The sequence below is a fragment of the Nyctereutes procyonoides genome, unplaced genomic scaffold (genome assembly GCF_905146905.1).
Source record: "Nyctereutes procyonoides isolate TBG_1078 unplaced genomic scaffold, NYPRO_anot_genome, whole genome shotgun sequence".
NCBI lineage: Eukaryota > Metazoa > Chordata > Mammalia > Carnivora > Canidae > Nyctereutes > Nyctereutes procyonoides.
In genome coordinates this window covers 19,661,687-19,685,161 of record NW_026575142.1, presented here as the reverse complement: position 1 = coordinate 19,685,161, position 23,475 = coordinate 19,661,687, and the positions used below count along the sequence as shown (strand labels likewise).

The following is a 23,475-nucleotide window of genomic DNA, read 5'->3' as shown; positions in this document are numbered from 1 at the left end:
CAGTGATTTAAATGAAAAATAATTTTTTAAATAGTCTAAACTATGAAACTTAAAAAAGAAAACTTAAGTGAACATATTTATAATAATTTAAAATGGAAGTCTTAATTTAATGAAGCAAAGTGCTGGTAGGATTTGAGGAAATAAGCACTCTAATAAACTTTTTGGTAGTGTTAATAGTAGAACTTTTCTAGAAGAAGATCTGGTACTAATTATCCAAATTAATATGTGTATACCTTACCCTAGCAATTTGAATAATAGAAATTTACTTCACTGATATACCTCAAACGAATTTCTTTTTTTTTAAAGATTTTATTTATTTATTCATGAGAGACACCCACACACAGAGGCAGAGACACAGGCAGAGGGAGAAGCAGGCTCCATGCTTGAGCCTGACGTGGGACTTGATCCCAGGTCTCCAGGATCACCCCTGGGCTGAAGGCAATGCTAAACCACTGAGCCACTGGGGCTGCCCCCAATTTCTATGCACACATATATCTGGACTGTCATATCATATAAAGAACATGGAATATGGAAGAAGTACCAGTTTAGATTAGGGACAGAAGAGGTAATGTTTTGAATTTGGGGGGTTTGAGGTATCCAAAAAAAATTGAGATAAGTTGGAAATTTGGACCTGGAGCTTAACAAGATAATTAGACTGTATGTGTATATATATTTTATATATGTGCATAAATATATGCGTATATATTAGTATACATATACATGTACATACCAAATATGATTATATAGTTATATAGATAAATAAATAGTTAGAAATCAATATCAGATTGGATGTTTGTTTCTTGTGTTGATTTAATAAGTTCTTTATAAATTTGGAAACTAGCCCTTAGTCTGTATGTTATTTGCAAATATCTTCTCCCATTCAGTAGTGTCTTTGACTTGTTGACCAGTATCCATTTTGGCTGTGCAAAATCATCTTATCTTTATGAAGTTCCCAATATTCATTTTTTGCTTTAGTTTCTTTTGTTTTCGTGAGTTCTTGCAAAAGTTACTGTGGCAATTTCAAAAAGGTGTTTCCTGTGTTCTCCCTCTAGAATTTTGATGGATCTTGAAAGAAATCTCACAGAGAGACAAAGACATGCAACATGCACATGAGAAAATTCTCTCATCACTCCATCAGGAAATCAAAATCAAACCACAATATATACCACCTCACACCAGTGAGAATGAAAATTAACAAGCAGGAAACAACAAATGTTGGAGAGGATGCGGAGAAAAGGAACTCCTCTTACACAGTTTGTGGAATGTGAACTCGGTGCAGCCACTCTGGAAAACGTGTGGAGTTCCTCAACAGAATAAAAATAGACCTCCCCTATACCCACAATTGCACGGTTTATGATATACCCCGAAATTCAGATGCAATGAAACGCCGCACCTCACCCGATTTTATCTAGATCCATGTCCACAATAGCCAAACTGTGGAAGAGACCTCTGCCCATCGAAAATGAATGGATAAAAAATTGGTTATGTATACAATTGAAATATTAATCAGCAAACCATTAGAAACAACAAAATACCCACCAATTTGCTTCAACGGGATGGAACTGAGGTTTATGCTGATGAAGAAAGTCAATCGAGAAGGACAAACAGTTAGTTCTCACTTATTTGGGGAATAAAATATAGTTGAAGGGAATATAAGAAGGGAGAATAAATGTGTGGAGATATCAAAAGTTACACAGAACATAAAGACTTCTACTCTGGGTAATGAACAGGTGTTGAAGGGGAGGAGAGGCGGGGTTTGGGTGAATGGGTGACGCACGAGGGAACACTTACGTATGGAGCCACTGGGGTTTATTCTGAATTTGGTAAATGAACACCATAAAAATTAATTTATAAAAAAAAAAAAAAAAATAATGAAATCAAAAGATACAAGAGATTATGTATACTTGCAAATGTGAAATTCTTTATATAATGATATTCTATGAATATCTATGAATATCTATGAATAGATGCTGAAAAGCATCTATCTATTATTTAACATTTGCGATTTTTAAAAAAAGTTTTGAAAGCAAGTGATTTTATGTATCACTAAGTATTTTAAATCACATGGGTAAAAAAAGATAAGACACATCATAGTTAAAATATTGAAAGCCCTTAAAGAAAAGTGACATGTATTAGGAAACAATAAAAAGATGATTACTTGCTTCTCATCACAAAAACACAGAAACCGGAAGATGGTGTAATAATGTTTTTAAAGTGTTGAAACAACAAAGAAAAGATAAATCTAGAATTCCACATAAAGCAAAAGTATCTTTCAAGAATGAAGACAAAGGTATTTTTAGATGTTTAAGATGGAAATCTAGATGTATAAGAAGAAATGAAGAGCAAGAGAATTTGTAAATATGTGGGAAACAAAGCATAATTACCTAAACCAGGAGACAGCTCAGTTGTCCATCAAGAGAATAGACAGAAAAATAAAAACTATGGCATATTATATAATAGAAAACAATCCAGCAACAAAAACAAATGAAGTACTGATAGATCAAAATGACTAAGACCCAAAATATTACGCTGAGTGAAAGAAGCCTTCTGGCAAATATCAAAACTACACAATCCACTTTATATGGAGTGGTAGAACAGACAAAACTAACCTCTAGGTATGGAACAGAAATCAAGTGTGAAGGATGCTGGAACTTTCTGGGGTGAGAACATTCAAAGCCTATTAGGACTTAAGAGCACAAGGGTATACACATTTGTGAACACTCACCAAAGGATACCTTAAAGTTTGTGTTTTACTTTGTTTTACCTTTAAAAAGCCCGTGAACAGAATACTTGGGCATCTCAGTTGGATAAGCAAGCATCTGACTCTTGATCTCAGTTCAGGTCCTGATCTCAGAGTCATAAGATCGAGCCTCACATAGGGTTCTGCACTGGACATGGAGCCTGCTTAAGATTCTGTCTTCAAGAAGGACACCTACAACCTGAAAATAAAAGGTTGGAGAACCATTTACCATTCAAATGGTTCTCAAAATATACCCTAAAAACTATAGAACACTTCTGAAAGAAATTGAGGAAGACACAAAGAGATGGAAAAATATTCCATGCTCATGGATTGGCAGAATTAATATTGTGAAAATGTCAATGTTACCCAGGGCAATTTACACGTATAATGCAATCCCTATCAAAATACCATGGAGTTTCTTCAGAGACTTAGAACAAATTATTTTAAGATTTGTGTGGAATCAGAAAAGACCCCAAACAGCCAGGGGAATTTTAAAAAAGAAAACCATATCTGGGGGCATCACAATGCCAGATTTCAGGTTGTACTACAAAGCTGTGTTCATCAAGACAGTGTGGTACTGGCACAAAAACAGACATATAGATCAATGGAACAGAACAGAGAACCCAGAAGTGGACCCTGAACTTTATGGTCAACTAATATACGATAAAGGAGGAAAGACGATCCACTGGAAGAAAGACAGTCTCTTCAATAAATGGTGCTGGGAAAATTGGACATCCACATGCAGAAGAATGAAACTGGACCACTCTCTTGCACCATACACAAAGATAAACTCAAAATAGATGAAAGATCTAAATGTGAGACAAGATTCCATCAAAATCCCAGAGGAGAACTCAGGCAACACCCTTTTTGAACTTGGCCACAGTAACCAGAGAAGGACAAACAGTGTATGTTCTCATTCATTTGGGGAATATGAATAATAGTGAAAGGGAATATAAGGGAAGGGAGAAGAAATGTGTGAGAAATATCAGAAAGGGAGACAGAACATAAAGACTTCTAACTCTGGGAAATGAACTACGGGTGGTGGAGGGGGAGGAGGGCGGGGGGTGGGGGTGAATGGGTGATGGGCACTGAGGGGTACACTTGACGGGATGAGCACTGGGTGTTATTCTGTATGTTGGTAAATTGAACACCAATAAAAATTAATTTATAAAAATTAAAAAAAAGATTCTGTCTTCATCTCTCTGTGTACCCCACAAAATAAATAAATAAGAAAAATAAGAAAATAAAAAACCTATAAAAATACTGAATTCCAGTTAAATATATGAATTATGAAGTGTTTATGGTGAGGTCTGCTGGTGTTTGCAACTTATTTTGAAAGGCAATATGGAAATATGAAGAACGGATAAATGGTTTGAGGAATGCATTGATAGATAAATGACAAACTCAATATTATAGAATGACTATTGAAGACTCTGAGTATAGGGTGTTCATTACATAGTTCCATTGCTTTTTCTGTTTGAAATTATTTTATAATAAAAATTTGGAAAAAAAAGTTTGGTTCTAGAGCTAGATTACCTGGATTTAAATCTGAGGCTTTAGCATTTTCTAACTATGACCTTGAGCAAAGTACTTAATCTTTCCATTCCTCATTTTCCTCAACCAAATGTGAATAGGAAGGGCTTACCTCTGTGAAGAGGAATGTGAGCATTGAAAGAGTTAATAAATATAAAGCACCTAGAACAGTGCCTGTTAGTCGCTATACAATAAATACTAGTATTACTATTTTCAATCCTTTAAAACATGGTATTTTTATGTTTAATCATCTTTTTAATTGAAATTATGATATTTCATGGAATTTAGAAAAAGAATAATTTTAATTTAATTTTTTTTCTTTAAGACTTATTTATTTTAGGGGGACAGGGCAGAGAGAATCTCAAGTAGACTCCGTGCTGAACACAGAGCCTGATGCAGGGCTCCATCTCACACACAAGCCTAAGATCATTTCCTGAATCTAAATCAAGAGTGGGCTGCTTAACTGACTGTGCCACCAGGCACCCCTTATTTAATTTCTTACTGATAAATCAAAGTAATAATAATATTCACAATACATCCTTTTCAAAAAAGTTTTTATTTATTTGAGAGAAAAAGAGTGCAAGAGAGAGAGAGAGAGAATGAATGGGGGGGGGGAGGGGAACAGAAATACAGACACCCTGTGGAGCAGGGAGTCTGACAGGGGACTGGATCCCAGGACCCTGGGATCATGACCTGAGCCAAAGGCAGATACTTAAACAACTGAGACACCCAGGCGCTCCAATATTATGACATCCTTAAATAATTTTTAAAACTCAAAGAGTTCTGCTTTTTACATTTTCTTTTGCTTTATTTATTTATATCTCTTTTATCATCAGACTTCTAGATTTTTTTCCTGCTGCTTACAAGTTCCTTGCTTCTATATGCTTCCTCTTCTAATAATTGCCTCCAGCTTATTAAGTATAAACACCATTATAATAGGTGTTAGAGACGGCAGTCAAGCTCTCCAATGGGGGGAAAAATCAATCAAATTTTAAAAGTTCTGGCTTTTCATAAAACTTCTCCCCTCTCCCTATCCCTGACGTCATTATTTTATTATTCTGAGATATAGCTGGAAAGCTTGTGATTATGAAGGCTGACCCTTGGATAACCAAGGTAGAGCATACATGTCTTTAGATTCCCAGATTCCAGTCAGCTTTAGAAGAAGCTGATGGTATTTCTTTCTTTTATAAGTATAATCTAAAATATGACACAATCATTATCCAATGGTTTAATGTTCCAAGGGTATAACTCTTTCTACGAAGGTGTACTGTTGGAAGGCAGCTGGTTGGATAGACTTAACATGTGACAAAAAATAGCCATTTCCAAGCTCTAGTCTCCAAAACTGGTTCAGGCTTCACTCTGTTTATTGCACAACTCATTTATATTTCTGGATTCTTTGTGTGTTTGCATCTCTTCCCTCCAGTTGGTTATCATTTTCTTTATTCCAACTATTTGTCTTGTCCCTGGTACTGTTTACTCTTTCCCGACTTAAATGAGTTTTGATTTATGACTCTGATCTTTACATTCTCTTTGTGTTCTGCCCAGAGTTTAGTCAGTTTAGGCTAAGGCTCCTCAATATGTGTATCTGACTAGCACTGACCTACTTTGGGTCCCAGTTCTGGGCTTTTGGTGGCTTCAGATTTCATGATTGCTCACTTCTATCCTTCCTTAGATCCCTTGTCCTAACGCCCCTCAGACCCCTTGGAGTACCTTATTGGAATGTGTTATATTGCAGAGAAGTATGTTCTTATTTTTATTTATAATTTCAGATATATTTAAAAATTAAGCTTTCATTTTTATTTAAAAAATATTTCTTACATTTTGATATGTCATACAGGGCCATAAGTTTAACCACAGTGTTTGCTCTTAACAATTTATTTAGCAATCATTTGTAGAACATATACTTATTAAGTGCCAAGCACTGTGCCAGACAGAAACACTGGAGATAGTAATAAAATATAGTCACTCAATTTAAGGACAATGGGAGACAGACATGTAAATAAATAGGAACCAAGTCATCTTGGTCATCTCTGAAAACTAAGCATCAAGAGCAACAAGGACTGAAATTAAAAATCATCTCCAACATGTCAAAATTTCCAATAATCTCAGAACAATTAATGTCTCTCTTCTTTAGGGAGGAGCAGTCTAAGATATTAAGCTTCAGAATGACACAGTCAATACACACAATAGAATTAGAAGTTCATAACCAGGGTCAGATAACAAAGTCTCTCTATTTGCAGCTGACTGCAAATTTTGGAAGAACAATGAACAGAAGGAAAACGTAGTGGCAGTTAAAACACCAGGAATGGATGCAGTTGACTGGGAATAGGATCTCAATGAGGGTCTCTTGCACTAGTGAATGTCACTATATATGACAGTAAAAAAGACAGTAGAAAGTGAGGTTGCCAGGAACACAAAAATAAAGTTGATTCTGCCTTAAATATTCCTACTTGAATCTTCTAAGACAACAAAGGTTTTGATCCCTACCAGTCAGTCTAGAAAAGGAGTCTAACCCAACATTCTAAACCACTCAATGTCCCAAAATTCTCCAGCTGTTCTCAAAACTTCTACTGCTTTGTGAAACTGGCCCCTAGAATTTCTGAATTATCCCTTGTTTCTCAAACAAAATGAGCAAGTTGTAAAGGAGCCAGAATCTTCCTAGAATTGTATTCATAGTGAACCCAATCTGTCAGATCCTTGACCAAAAATTTCTGACCAGAGGCCATGTTAGGGCTCAATAATTGAGAGAAAAATGCCCTTTGTTACTACCCAGAGGAATGCAAAGGGCTCTGCCATGCAACCAGATTCTATAACTTGCTTTCAATCCTGAAGTACTTGATGCAACCTGCCCCTTTGATATGCAAGACCTGACCCGATTTCTGTTTAAAAAATCTAAAACTGGCACTCTCCCTGGAGCTTTCGGGGACATTCACAACTAGCTGACCTCCATGAACATCCTCTTCATATGCAGTTAAACTGCTACATTTCCTTGAACCTTCATTGTTGCTCACCTTTTGAGCAGTAGAACTAAGCTCAGAGATCTACAAACTATGCCCAAATCTGTGACCAGATGTAAGAGTTAAAACCAGTTGTCATGTAAGGCCAACTATAAACCTCTAGCAGCTAATTTGGCACTGGGTTATCTTGTGATGAGCACAAGACCTTAGACAATGTATGAAACCCTAGGCAGCTGACTAGATGTGATAGCATCAAATCTGCAGCATGACTCCTGGGGCCTCTGAGAGGACAGAGAAGGTGAGAGGATGGTGGTACTGTGAGTTGTATGGAAAGAAAATCCTCTTAATGCAGCTGATTTGAATTATAGCAGCCCTTGACTGTATATTAGAAATCTCCTGGTGCTAATATTGAAAATCTAGGAAGCAGCCCAACCCAGACAGACAATTTCAGAACATCTTAGCCTTGGGCCCCTTGAGATAAAACTAATGCAGCTTGCCAGATAGAAAGATTCTTTTGGCTAATAGCCAAGTTTCATCCACTCACCTTTATAAAGCAGGCAGAGGCATCATTACATTTTGGGAGATTGTTTTTTTCTTGACTGAGCTCTTAACTACAAGCGATGAAGCTACACTTGAATTGCTGAAGGGAATACCCATTTTAGAACATAACTTCTCCAGAAGATGCACGTTTTTCACCTTTTTGGGTACCTTTTTCCCCCCATCTCTAAAATAGTCCTCATTCTCTAGGTGCCTATTTGGAAATGATCTTACCAGATGTTGCTATTTTGCCTCAGAGGTCCTGTGCAAAACAGCTCTAATGTTTGAAGTCAAAGAAATGCAACTGGGACATCCATCTTATGCTATTGCTTCCAGTTCCTCCCAAGATAACGAATCTATCTTTTTCCTTCTTCTCTTCCTCTTGTTTCCAATACATCTTATCTCATATTTAAGTAGCATGGCCAAAAGTCACAATTTTGGGGGACAGTTTGGATTTATGACTACTGTTGAGAACTAATTATTAATAGCATTCTTTTTCCTTTCAAAATCATCTTTAGTGGGATGATGAATGACACAGCCATCAAAGCAGTGAGCCAATGCTCAGCCTCTTCAGCTGAGTTCCCAGGGAAGAGGCTATATGGATAGCATTCTGTATTGGCAACTGCAGCTGTTTTCTTAGAGATAATAAAGGACAGGGAAGAAAGGGGATGCCAGAAGTCAGTGTTTTTCCTCTCTCCTTGCCTCATTCTCTACTGCTTCCCTATCCCTTAGTTTGATTCCCTAAGTAGAGTCTGCCAGTAAGGCAGTCAGGCTGGGGAGACAGATTTTCCCACATGTAAGAGGTGACTGACCAGGACAGGCACAACTCCCTTAATTTTTTACCACCTTAGGGAATGGGAACCACAACATCTAAATGATAACCTCTATGCTTTCTGCAAAGCTAGTGTCGAGCCTAAGATGAGCTAGAGTAGCTTTTCCAAAAGATTTATGAGATGTTCTACTGTAACCAGGTAGTATATATTTATTTATTCTTCTAATATATTTACTAAAAAGATTTAGAGTAGCTTACAAGGGCATAAGTCATATAGCAATATAATATAAATTAAGAAAAATAAAGCAAAAATAAAAATCCTTACTCTCTGGATCCACAGAATAAGGATAATATCCCAAATGCCAATTTCACTCTGACATGGAACAGGAGATAAGGGTAAAAAGACTTCTCAATTTCCAAAGTATTTTCTTTCTATATCAGAAATGGACAATGCATCAAGCCTACTGCACCAATGGCATTCAAATAACTCTGAAAAAAAGTAATGCTACTAATGACAAGGCTGGTAAATTAACTTGAGACTGGAAGGTATTGCATGCATAAGTGAAGGAGACACAGTTAATGTGATCATTAAACAGAATCTGTATTACTGAGAACGTGGGAAGCACAACAGCTTTAGTGATGTGACCAATTTATTTTTTAATTTTTAAAAAGATTTTATTTATTTATTCATGAGACAGAGAGAGAGAGAGAGAGAGAGAGAGAGAGAGAGAGAGAGAGAGAGGCAGAGACACAGGCAGAAGGAGAAGCAGGCTCCATGCAGGGAGCCCAATGTGGGACTTGATCCTAGACTCCAGGATCACACCCTGAGCCGAAGGCAGATGCCCAACCACTGAGCCACCCAGGTGTCCTGAAGTGACCAATTTAGATTGACATTTTTGTTCATTGAGAGCACTTAAATGCACTTCATAACACTTAAATGCTATATATTATAGCTTATATTTCATCCCCTCTCACATTCTGTGATGATTCACAGCTCTCACCTTTTTTTCCTCTAGGGTTTAGAACTCAAATGATATTAGAGGCAGTGATTTTTTTCTTATGGAGAATACCAAAATAATAGCATTGTCTTTTAGGAAGCAGAAAGCTATGAGGAAAGATGACTGAAGCTCATGAAATTCTGATAGACACGGATAAGATTAAAATAATCAATCATTTTTACTGCTGTAAAGTTCTACAGGGCAAAATTGAAACTCTCCTCATTGGATGAAACCTTGATATGGAAGCAATGGACACCCTCATAGAGTTCAGCCAGAAGCAAAAATAAGCACATTCTTTTTTCCGTTTGGTACTAGTTTCTAAAATAAAGTTGCATGTACTCATTGGCCCAGCAATTAAGTTGTCTTACGAATATTCTTGTTGAAGTTTGAGAAATCATGTTTGCTAAGATGTTAATCACAACATACATTTAGTTTCAAAGACTAGAAACAATCAAGTAGTCCGCCCTAAGGAATGAATACCATAAATTTCAGTATGTTGCTATCATAGAACACTAGTAATAATAAAGAATAAGACAGATATATCTGTCTTTGGGAAAGATTCCCGAAATGAATTAGTGAAAAATTTAATGTTGAAATTGGCTTTCATTGTTCACCTTTGACTAAAGTATAAGAATTACATACATCATACTATATATGCTAGTGCATGCATAATGTTCCCCCTCTGGAAGGAAGTAAGCTGCTACATCTATGCAGAGGGGTTGATGAGGTGTCAGAGGATTTTGTCATCTTCTGGTTAATATTTCTATACTATTTGAACACAAATATATACAGACCCAAAGTCCAGAAATGGAGAGTCTTATACACTGAAGGCTCAGGAATAAAGCATAGGTTGACCAGAGTGGTACCAATCCACCTGGAATTTTGTAGCTGTCACTTCCTCTTGACTTGAACTGACTTGGTTTCTGCTTTGGGATTATTTCTCCACTTGAGCTGCTTACTTCTTGTTAGTTTTGATGATCTGAGTTCTACTCTTTTACCTCTCCTGAGCATACAGTCTATCTTGCCTGATTTAAATGACTTTTTTATCTGACCTGGATTCTTCCTGTAGCTCTGCTCTACTCCCAGGTCAGTCTATTTTGACTTTGATATACCCATTTAATTCTGGACTCAATTCTCTCTGACAATTTCAGCTAAGTATTCCTAAAATATATCATTCTGAAAAGGAAATTTTTAAATAAGTAACTTTCTCAAAAACATACATATGCATTGCCATTTTGTTTTGATTATATTCCCTAAGATTTTTAATACTCGTCTGGATTCAAAAACTAGGAAAACAGCCTTGTCAATAAATGAGTACCACCAAAAATTAAAAAAAAAAAGATCTCTTTTGAGAACTGAATTCCCCCCAAACCTAGTAAACTTGGATTCTAGTAATGGTTCATTAAAATAATCAGGAGCTGATGTCTTCACAAGTATCTTCTTGCCAGGGAGGAGGAGTGCAGGTCATACACATTCAGAGTGGTACAACCTATACTGAAGAGAAGAAATCTGGAGAAAAGTATCATGTTACAAAATCTTAGCATCTTGTCTCAAGTTCACTTACCAGAATTAGCCCAAGGAAAGCTCAGTGGACATTTGAAAGCCCTGAGTGGATGCAGGACAGTAAGTCATTGTGTAAGATGGTGTCTCACCAGGGTGAGCCATAATGACTAGCAATGGAGGCAGGGAAGGCTTCCAGGAACATGAAGGAAAGCTGCCTCAGTTTTAAGGATGCCCACTTGAACTTCTCTGGCAACCTCATGGTTCACTAGCATGGTTCACTTATTTCTATGGATACGGTAACAACTTCCAAGCTGCGCCTGTCCAGCCCACCAGAACAAGCATATTGGGGAAAGGCCAGAATCTTTACAGAACTAACTGTTCTTGTGACCCTAGTCAGTCAGACCTTTGACCAGAAGAAACTGGCCACAGTCCATTTAAGAGCTCAGGAAGAAGGAATCCTTAGGAATTCTTGCCCCTAATTGAGTAATACAAAGGAAAGATTGTTATACATGTACTTTCTATACCCATCAGCGATCCTGAGACCTTTTGGCCTATGGTTTTAGATGCAATTATATCTATGGAATACAAAAAAAATCCCAAACTGGCATATTCACTGGAACCCTAGCAGTCTCTTAACTGGCTATTTGCCTCTGCTCCTGGTTACCCTGAAAGAGTTGGTCTGCTTTTCCAGGATTGACTCCAATCCCAAAACTACACTAGCTTTTCAAATGTAGAACCAGACACATAGATATTCAACTCTTTCTAGAGTTGAAGAGCAACTTTGAAACATATTAGGGTGAGACTAGATATGGACCAGAACCAAATTATAGCCTGCAATCAGGTGCTTGGACCCTGAAATCTCTGGGGGAACTTGGAGAATTAAAAACTGGCAGATCAGGATCCCCGGGTGGCGCAGCGGTTTGGCGCCTGCCTTTGGCCCAGGGCGCGATCCTGGAAACCCGGGATCAGGTCCCGCGTCGGGCTCCCGGTGCATGGAGCCTGCTTCTTCCTCCGCTTGTGTCTCTGCCTCTCTCTCTCTCTGTGTGTGACTATCATAAATAAATAAAAATTAAAAAAAAACTGGCAGATCAGTTGTCTCACTCTGGCATTTGAAGTAGAAAGGAAGAAATATTGCATTCAGTACCATGTATTTAACCAGGTACTATGGTCCTCAAATCATCATCCTTTGGTTCTAGTTTAAAACCAAATGCTCTGCCCTAATCTCAGACTTTTAGAATTATAATTTGTCTGGCTGGGGTTCAGGGGGCTGGTGAGGGAGAGCTAGCTTCAGCATTTTGGTCAACTTTTGTTTGATGTTGATACAGTCAGTTTGGTACTTGCCTGTTGTGTGGTGTCCAGAGCTGACCACAGAGCAGTTATCCTCAGCTAGCAATAGGCTGAGTCAAGTCAGTCGGAAATACTGTGTCTATAATTGGGATACCTGTTTGCCAGAATTAGGGATCTCCCACTGGCATGGAGTGCAACTAGAATAAGCCTGATTTATAAATGAATAAACAAATATATGGAAATCATGATCTCAGTTGGGCCAAGAGATACATACACACCAGGTGAAAAACATCCCTAGAAACCCTTGGATGAAAATTTTCTCTTCAGCCTTAAAGGTTTCCTCCTTCAGCATTGCAGAAGGGATGAGTTCCTTGCCTGGCCTTGATCAGCTCACCCTAATAGAAGAGAAAGGGACCAACTCAGGGAGAAATGAGATCTGTACAAGTTCATATGACGGTGAGTGACTACATTGCTAATAGCTAGTAATGGGAGGGACTTATAGATACCCTCTCACAACTGATAAAACTGATACTGGTTAGTGAAAATAGTAGGACCAGGGTCTCAGAAATCAAGAACATCGCTTTTACACTAACGCTTCCACCATAAGCTTTCAAGAGAATCTACGATGCTAGGTTTAGGGTTTAGTCAGTTTCTGGGTACAGATCCAGAATGTGTGGTACAGATCCTACCATAATGAGAACCTAGGGCTGAGGTCTATCAGGCTACTCCTTCCCTAAATAAGCTGTTGAGTAAAATACTGCTGTTTCATTCCCAGAGTGTTTTAAAGCTGTATTCATCCTACTGGGGCAAAATTCATGGGAGTGTATATCAACTGCCCTACCAGAGCCTCTCCCACAGAAGGCTGTGAGACAGAATGCCCGGTTCTGTTTGGCTCTACCTTCTGCTCTTTAGTGGAGGATGATAGGCAGCAGCAGGTCCTGGGACCTGCATATGTCATCTGGGGTCTATAGATCCCTTTTCTGGAGCCTACATCTAATTTCTCCTAAGTTTTTCTCCTATGGTTTTCAAACACATCAAGGGGGAAAGAAGGCGCTCACAGTACCTCTTCTGAGTCCAGGATTATAATAAATCCCAGAAGTTAAGAGTAGAATATTGTATGCCTAAACTTTTATTTCTCCTATATTAATTAATAAGCCAAATAAATTTACCAATATCTAATATACTTGCATCCCAAGGAAGTAAGACCACATACCAAAAATAAAATTTAGAGCTAAAAAGAGGAAGAGGATAGGGCATATTTTGAGAATATTTAAAATTATTTACATGTGTTAACCATGGCACATAATTTTGTGAGGATGCAATCTCACAGGCTAGAATATTCTTTAAACTATACAGGTGGCAAGAGATCAGAACCTGGATTTGAATATTTTTTCCTTTAGTGCATTGTAGTGAGGTTGTCGAAGCCCCTTTCATTTTTATATGGACATAAAATGAGAATAGTAAAGTGGATAAAAACACAAAACATTTCCTTATACAAGCAACAGTTACACGTGATACATTCACAACACCCTTCTTGTAATCTGTTATTCAGTCCTCACCAGGATATGTAAGTTTTTGATGTGTCATTTACAAATTAGAAGAATAAAGCTTAATCTAACATGAAATAATTTCATTTCTAAAAAATGAAAATTTATTTTTATCATTCTAAATCTCAATGTCTTCATTGGATTTTCAGCTCATTATTGATTAGCCTAGTAACCTCAACAAATTACCTATAGGCCTTATCTTCTTCACTTGTAAAACTAGTGGCTGGGTTGTAGAAACTTTAATCAGGGCTGGAAAATAGCAGGTATGATGCACAGGACTCTGTTTATTATAGGGCCGAGATTCCTTCTATTTTGCTATAAACTACTCTCCTAAACAATAGCCAGGAAGAAAAGTATCCACAAAAATACTACCCATACTCATTACAAGAGAATTTTCTGACCAATATCCAAATTTGAGTCCATCATTTCCATTAATAAAGGGAGCATATCAGTGTGTCATTCTACATATTTTTTATCACTTGTCCTGCTTTGACCAATATCCTAAGTATTGGAGTCAACATATAACCAGAGTCACAATGAACACATCATCACTTCTAGAAGATAACTTCCAGAACGTATGCAGTTCACAGGCTAACCAAGATAACAATAAAAACAAACCTGTTGATCCAAACAATACCAAAATGCCCAGCCGTTTAAACTGGGCACACCATTTCCCATCACATCTATGCCTCTGATTTTTTTATTTTTATTTTTTTAATCTATGCCTCTAATTTTATACTGTTGATTCACATATGAAAAGCATCAATCTTAAAATTACTAAGTTACTTAAGAGACAAGATTCCTTCAAAGTATATTCCATCTTGCTGTGTAAGCTTTTATTCCCTCCCTTCTATCATTGTGTCATGTAACTAGAAGTCCTTGCCATATAGGATTTCTAGAAATTTTTCACTAACAGAGCCTCTTGGCTTCATAAGCTTACCTGGTGGGATGAGAAAACTGACCACAGACACAGCACACAGTAAACATCTGCAGACCAACGCTGCTTTCGAAGTAGCTCTCTTAATTCAGGTTCAGAATCTTAAATCTACTGCTAAAGACCCTAAGGGTGTGTATGGGGTGGGGCAGGCTGGGGGTGGGTGGGAAAGGCTGGCAGCAGATGGCGGCTATCACCATCCTGGGGCTGGGCACACAGCAAGAAGAGGCACTTACTTGCGACCATGTGACAGGTCTCCAACAGCACCTGGGGGAAGGAACCCTGAGGAGCCCTTTTCTCCTCCTGGGCTTCTTTTTCTTCCCGGATCTCTCTGGCTTCCTGAGTTCTGGTTGCTTAGGAGGTGTTGCTAGGCTGGCGTCTGCCCTCACCAGCTGATGCTACAGGCCACGACGGCTCGGCGGTGAATGGGCCCCCACTGAATTCCCAGCTAGAAACCGGGTCTTTGGGGTGGCTGCCCAGCCACTGACCCGCAGACCCCTCCTGGCCAGATGCGCAGTGGAGCCGCGCCTGCCGCCTTGATGCTGTTTTTGTGTCCTCCCTCCTCCCTCCCATCCCCCAGCCACGCCACCCTCTCCCCCGCCCTCATCCCCAGGCCGGTGTGCGACTTCGCCTTCCAGACGGGGCGTGGGCGGGGTGATGGAGACGGAGCCTGCCTAGGCCTGAACTGCTGCTGCAGCGCGTCTCCTCCACAGCTGCCCCAGGAGGGCGCAGGCGAGAGGAGAGGGAGCGGAGAGTTCTTCGAGAGCTTGAAAAGATGGAGAGAAGTGGAAGGGGATGCAGCTAAGGGTTCTGGAAGGCTGGGAATAGGAGGCAGATGGGGGAGAGGAAGAGAGGAAGGCAGCAAACTCATGTCTTAACCTCTAGTCGCTTTCTCTATCCTCTTGCTTAGCTGCCCCAGTAGAGCTTGTCAGGGGGGCAATTGTCAGCCTGCAGTTTTCAGACCTGAACATCACTTAGGAATGGGGGGGGGGGGGTGACCTGTTAAGGAAGGAATGGGCTGGAGCTACTACAACCTCATTCTAGATTTCTTTCCCACTCTGGTGATTTGAGGTACAAAGAGGAAAAATCATGCATATTTGGAAAAACTGGTGTGCAGCAATGAAGTTTGGGGGTGAAGGGAAGAGATGTTGGACCTTCTTTCCCAAAGGGAGTTTGGAAACTGTTACATCATAGAATGTTCACTTATAACTCTATCTTGTTTGCAAATGGTGACGTTTCTTTAAAAAAAGACAAAAACAAAAACTATTTCTATAACACACCAGGAAAAAATAACAAAAATGAGGAAAAGGGAAAAGAAACCATGTATATTTATGAGAGGCTTTAAGTTTATATTCCAAAGTATGAGAAAGAAGGGTAAAGTGGAACTAAACACACACTGGTTCTGTGCATACCATGTCAGAGACTGCATGTTTCATCCATGATTCACAGAAAAGGCCTTGTTTGTTTAAATTGACACTTGTTATGAAAGATTTCAAACATATACAAAAATACAAAGAAAGTTTAATAAACTCCAATGTACTCATCACTCTGCCTCAGTCACACTGCCTCAACTATTGTCAACACATAGCCAATCTAGTTTTATCTATACTTGCCCTCACACCTTGGATTAGCTTAAAAGTAGTCCAGACAACATAATATTTTATCCAAAATTATATTAACATAAGTCTCTGCATAAGCACTTTAAAAATACAACCCTCTCCATACAACCCAGTACCATTATCATACCTAATAATTAACAATTCATAGTATCAAACATCCGCTTGATATCTTTTTAATAAACAATGTATGGATTATCATCTCTTCTTTCCCACACTTTGTGATGGCAATACAAGTGAATGTTCTAGTGCACAGAACTCTCCTTTGAGGCAATCAACTTATTTATCCCTTTTCACCCAGGAAAATCTATGCATCTTTCAGCATATTAAAACATAAGAACATTTAACAAATTTAATATTAAATATTTTAAAGCTCAAATAATATACTTGACATAAACTTCTTTGTGTAATGTGTAGTGAAGAGACAACTAATCCCAAGACACTATGCAAACCAATAATAGAAATAAGAGACAAACAGAAGGGTAAACAATAAAACAATGATGTTGGACTTATCTTCTGAACTGGGCAATCATTTTTGTGTTGTTGTTCTGGAGGAAATATGTTGTTAATGTGGGACACAAAGGCAGAAGAAATTTATTAAATCTCCTTACTACTTGCAGTCCATTGAAATGCCCTTGAAACAGGTAGAGTGACATTCTTCTAGGAAGTCAGCTGCCTCAGTATTAATACTTTGCTAAGGGCACAAGACAACCTCAGTCTGCCCCCTTAGATGCTGTAAATTTACTTTAACATATATATAAAAATTCCTTTAAAACTTCCTTTATCTCTTCTCCCAAGATACATGTTGGCAATCATCCCCAAAGCATAGGACCCACTGATATACATCCGAAGAGTCTTATGAATAAGATTTTATTAGACTGTAATAAATGACCTTTTTCCAACAATAGCTGGCCCCTTCAAGGTCCTGAAAACCTTGCTTCTAAAATTCCTTAGAGACTTACGCTATCCCTAACTCCTTCCTAACTTGAAAATATTTAATGGGCCATTCCTGATAACCCCAGTGCAGCTCTTTCTGCCCACAGGTCATGTCCCCATGCTTTAATAAAACTACCTTTCTACACAAAAAATGTCACAAGAATTCTTTCTTGGCCATTGGCTTCAAACCCTAACATCTTTCCTACATCATTGCCAACATTGTCAGATAATATTACTAAGTTAATCTGACACATTTTGGCAATCATTATGATCCTAAAAATGAGTTGATGAGATTCTTTTGAATTGCTCAGCAAGGGGATGCTGTTTGTTTTCTACACATCTGCCTTAAGAACCTTATAATTATGTTTTCTAAGCTGTGTTTCCTAAGTATGTATCCAGAAGGTGGAAGCTCTAGACTTGCATGCTCTACTTTATCAAGAAAAATCTGCTTTTGGTGAGGATGCAGAGAAAGGTGGGAATGCAAACTGGTATGGCCACTCTGATAAACAGTATGGAGGTTCCTAAAAAAGTTGAAAATAGAGCTACCCTATGACTCAGCAATTGTACTACTAGATATTTAGCCCAAAGATACAAATGCAGTGATCTGAAGGGGCACCTGCACCCTATATTTATAGCAGCAATGTCCACAATAGCCAAACTATGGAAAGAGCCCACATGTCTCTCGACAGATGAAGGGATAAAGAAGGTCTGGGATAAATATATATGTATATATTTGTATAAAATAATATACATTTTTATTTATATGTATATATGTATATATGTACATATATATTTATATGTATATATTTATTTATATGTATATGTATATATTTATATTTTATATAAATATTTATATAAAATAATATAATGTATTATATATATATATAAAATGCAATATTGCTCGGCCATCAAAAAATGAAATCTTACCATTTGCAATGACATGGATGGAACTAGAGGGTAGTATGCTAAGCGAAATAAGTCAATCAAAGAATTATCATATGATCTCATTTATATGTGAAATTTAAGAAACAAAACAGAGGAGCATAGGGGAAGTTAGGGAAAAATAAAACAATATCAGAGAGAAGAAGACAAACCATAAGAGACTCTTAACTATAGGAAATAAACTGAGGGTTGCTGGAGGGAGGTGGGTGGAGGGATGGGGTAATTGAGTGATGGGCATTAAAGAGGGCATGTGATAAGCCCTGGGTATTATATGCAACTGATGAATCACTGAACTCTATCTCTGAGACTATATGTTAATTAGTTGAATTTAAATAAAATAAATTTTAAAAAAAGAAAAGGAAAAACCTGCTTCCTCATACTACACTTGAACCTGATAGGCCTGTAGGGGAATTATTTTCCTTGCTGCCTCAAATGGGGGCTATTTATTCTGACCTCAAAGATGTCAGCCTCAGGAGTGTGGATGGGACTCTTGTTTTTATTCTTACTCCATATCACCACACCCAGGTTTGATAAAACCTTAAACAATACTCCCAAAACGCAAACAAATCTAAACTCTTTTTTTGAAGATATGTGTATCTAGCTGTGTAATCTTTTTCTTCTTCTAGTCTAGCATTCATCTTTTAACTTTATGGACACTCTTATTTACTAAGAATTTACTTTCTAGTTGACAGTCTTCTCCTCTACCCAGACTCTCCCTATTATTAGTAACTTTCCCATCCATTTGGATATCAACAGCATTTGGATGAAACATCTAATAGCCTAGCTTCTGATATCTTCCCTAATAGATGATCTCTTCTCTACTCCACCTCAGCTATAATTCCTACACTCTAAATCTTGTCTAGCAGCTTAGAAACTGCTTTGTTTTTCTCCATAACACTTACCCAGCATTGCTAAATATCAATTCTTATTCGCTTATTTTCTATTTTGTTCTACATGAATGCATGCTGTATGACAATTTTTGTTTATCCCCTGCTATGAGGTAGTTCTTAGAACACAGGTTGTAATATAGTTGATACTCAGTAAATCTGCTAAAGGAACAAACACCAAGAATGCCTCTAATCGACTATGTGCTTCCCAGAAAAATATAGTGATTCACTATAGAAATAGATCATAGAGCATACGTAATATGAAGAACATGAGAATTGTTTGTTGATCTGCTTTCATTCTGCTTAACCTCCAGTATACTTATATACTTTAATGCTTTTGTAATATATAGGTATGAAAATTTCCCTGGTTGCAGAATCTTTTTTTTTTTTTTTTTTTTTTTTTTTTTTTATGATAGGCACACAGTGAGAGAGAGAGAGAGAGGCAGAGACACAGGCAGAGGGAGAAGCAGGCTCCATGCACCGGGAGCCTGACGCGGGACCCGATCCTGGGTTTCCAGGATCGCGCCCTGGGCCAAAGGCAGGCGCTAAACCGCTGTGCCACCCAGGGATCCCCCTGGTTGCAGAATCTTGATACAAAGCACAGGCCTCTCTGAAAAGAAAAGGGTAAACAACAAATAAAAACAAAAAAACAAAACAAGAATGTCCAATTATATCTATGGGGAATGCCGAGGCATTCAAGGAACTAAAGCACTCAGCATCAAGGAAGAACTTCCCTACTCTTATTCTAGTATAACAAGAAATAGACATTGGCTTGGGTTTGTTGTGAAAATTCAGGCTTAGATATCTTTCAGGATGAATATAATATAAATCATATTGTAGAAAATAATTTGAATCATTTGAATTTTAAAATTCTTAAGACTTCATGTTTTTTCTTTTTAGCAAATGCTAGTTACCTTTCCACATGTCATGTGTGACATCATAGGCATATACTTAGAATCCTTTTATGTCTTAGTTAAAGACGCTATAACAAAATACCGCAAACTTGGTGGTTTCTAAACAATAGAAAATGATTTCTCATAGTTTGGGGGGTTGAAAGTCTGAGACAAGAGTGCCAACATAGGTTCCAATGAGAGCCCTCTTCTGGTTTGCAGACTATAGATTTCTACTTGTATCTTCACATGGTGAAGAGCTGAGAGAAGAAGCAAGCTCTCTCATGATAATGCATTCGTGACAGCTCTACTCTTTGACCTGGTTTAATCCTAATCACTTCCCAAAGGCCCCATCTCCTATTACTATCACACTGTGGAGAAGGGTTTCAATATATGAATTTGGGTTGGGCCGGGGAAGGGGCTACAAACAGTCCATCCACAATATTTTTGTTTGTTTTCTTAAGATTTTATTTCTTTAAATCATCTCTATATCCAACATGGAGCTTGAACTTATAACCCTGAGATCAAGAGTCACATGCTCTACTGATTGAACCAGCCAGGTGCCCCATAGTTTCACTCTTTGTCATCCTCACATACCTACATAAAGACAGTCTTGCAAAGCCAGAATCAGTTCCTTGATTGAAGTTATTTGGACTCCTCTACAAAATAGTGAGGAATAACACTTCATCAGTTGACAAATTTCTAAACTGATTTCAATTTCTTAGCTCCCTAGATGTATATACATACACACCCAGATCACATATTTGTTATATATATATATATGCATATGTTTTATATAAATAACATGTATATGTACATATATAGCATATATACATAAATACATGTATATATACATACATACCTCAATGATATGTTTATAGATGAACACACACACACACACACACACACACACAAACACATAGCCCCAATTTGACTCTTTCCAAAAATCTTCCAAAGATAGGCACAGTCAATAAAGAATATCAGCAAAAAGCCATATTAAATATTGGAAATCAGGGTTGCTTGGGTGGCTCAGTTGGTTAAGCCTCTGCCTTTGGCTCAGGTCATGATCTCAGTGTCCTAGAATAAGAGCCCCACCTTCAGGGAGCCTGCTTCTCCCTCTCCTGCCTCTCCCCCCTGCTTGTGCGCTCTTTCTCTCTCTCTCTCTCTCTCAAATAAATAAATAGAACCTTAAAAAAAATAAACATTGGAAATTAGCAGAGAAGACTTCAAACATCTCATATGGAAAACATACACTCATATAGTAGATGGTGGGTTATTTCGTACCTATACTTATTTTGTAGTTTGCTTTGTCCTAAGAATCAGATTACAAAGATCACAGATATAACTGAAGTTTCTATTCAAAATGTTCCTAATCACAAAGCAGTCCATTTCGCAACTTTGTATCCAATAATCATGTATCAAATAATTCCTAGCCAGGCTTGGCAGAAGCCCAGAATATCTTCAAATGAAAAAATAAAATAAAAAACAAAGATAATTACAAATTTGCAACTTTTTGTCATTTATGTAGAAATCTCATTATAATTTACATGCATATATGTGAAATGGCTGAATATTTACATGTTGTATGTAGAAGTCAGATTTGATTGCTATAACAAAAATTTTAAATAACTATGGCAGAAGTTTCTTTCTCTCAAACCTAATAATCCAGGTATAACCAGTCCAAAACATCACTGAATGAGGCTCTTTCAATACTGTTGATTTGCTATCTCTAGTGTATTAAACCCTTATTTGCGTAATTCAAGATGGCAAGATTGCAGGCAGTGGAAAAAGGAAATAGAAGAAATGGAATTCATGCCATTCCACTAAAGATTACAATATAGAAGTTTTAGTTTACACATTCTTGGGTTCATATTATATTAGCCAGAACTTAACCCCATAGACAGAGCTGGTGCAAGGAAGGTAAAGGAATGTCATATTCATTCAGTGAGTCAAAGGTTGAGGTTTCTACTAATACAGAGAAAGGTAAGAATAAATATTGGGGGATGACCAGCAACTTCTGCTATACTGTGTCTGTATCTACAGTCGGCATTCTATCCAGACTTCCTGCCCATGCCAAACAGCAAATTAGAAAAAAATGTAATTTCTAAAGATTTAAGAATTTACAAAAGCATACCCAAATTTATCAAGAAACATTTCTCCCCACTTAAATTACAATTGTCAGGCAAGAAATTCAGATTGAAGGACTAATTGAACAGTTATAGTGATAGAGTCTAGTTTGTTTACTCAAATGCATTAGGTTTCACAGTTATATTACTTGTTTCTACTACTTTGTGTTTTGTTTGATAAAATGCCAGGTCAAAAACTCTTCTTACAACTTTTCCTTTCCCAAATTTTTCAAGATAAGTAGTACAAAACCCAGAAATTGCTAATGGTATCTTCAGTGAAACTGTGAAACATCTGTAACATCAAAATACAATATATGAAGTGAAATGCAGATGGAAAAATTAAAATAAATGACTTGGTAAAGTGAAACAAAGAAAGTCTAACCTAATTGTCTATAAATAATGATACTGGTGAGAGAAACCAATCCTTTCAGTAGACAGCTAGAAAATCTCAGAATTGAACAAACCTGGTTATCATACAGCTGAGCAAGGTTGGGTTCTGTAAAAATCAAGTTATCTGAAAATCTTTAGGCCACCAGAGGTTCAACACTAGCCCACTATACTGCTTTCTTCCTCAACTCATGGTGGAAGGTATGTTCTCTAGGAAATTTGGATTACAGAGACTTGAATCTGGAATACTAAACACAGAAGAGAATGAAGAGAGGTGCTGGATGGAAAAGATTAATAAAAGTTTATACTCTCAATGATAAAACTCTCCCCTTTGCCCCAGGTTCTTTTCCTTAACCAACACCCAGAAACCTAGTAGTTACATTTTTATATTTCAGAAAAGAGATTCTAGGATCTTCCTCTAGAAAATTTGATCTATCCCACAGGATAGGTCCACTGATTCTGGCATTTTGGTGTGTTCAAGAAAAAAAATTGGCTGATTACTGAATCATTCTAGAATAAAGCCTTCTATTCCACAGATTTACTCCCTCAGCCCTTAAACACATGCATCCAATTAGTTACTTAGGGGTCACTAAACAAGAATCACTGAACATCTGAGGAATTTTTTAGCATGGCAGAAAGGAGCTGAAACAAATCTATTGAAAGAAGTAACTCTGTGGACTTAGAGATAGAACAAAGCATAGAAGAAAATTCAAATACAACATAATTAAAATGAGATATAAGAGTGACATATCCATAGAACAAGAATAGGATCCGCTATTTTATTTTTTTTTAAGATTTATTTATTTATTTTTAGGGGGAGAGAGAGAGAGAGAGAGAGAGAGAGAGGGAGAGAGAGAGAAAGAGCATGAGCGGGAGGAGGAGA

At 37.5% G+C, this 23,475-nt stretch overlaps 1 protein-coding gene across 3 annotated transcripts in view; it reads right to left on the bottom strand.

Annotated features, from left to right (window-relative positions):
• Window positions 1-15,318, bottom strand: part of SCN7A (sodium voltage-gated channel alpha subunit 7) — a 79,068-nt gene extending 63,750 nt beyond the window's left edge. Inside the window, exon 1 of one of the 3 annotated variants that reach the window (XM_055308445.1) lies at window positions 15,045-15,318. In XM_055308445.1, the coding sequence (XP_055164420.1) occupies window positions 15,045-15,054 (10 nt within the window). In that variant the 5' untranslated portion in view covers window positions 15,055-15,318. Of the gene's footprint in view, window positions 1-11,101; window positions 11,238-14,814; window positions 14,860-15,044 lie in introns of those variants that run through there. The other 2 variants (XM_055308446.1, XM_055308447.1) reach the window with 2 other exon arrangements.
• Window positions 15,319-23,475: the final 8,157 nt, after the last annotated feature.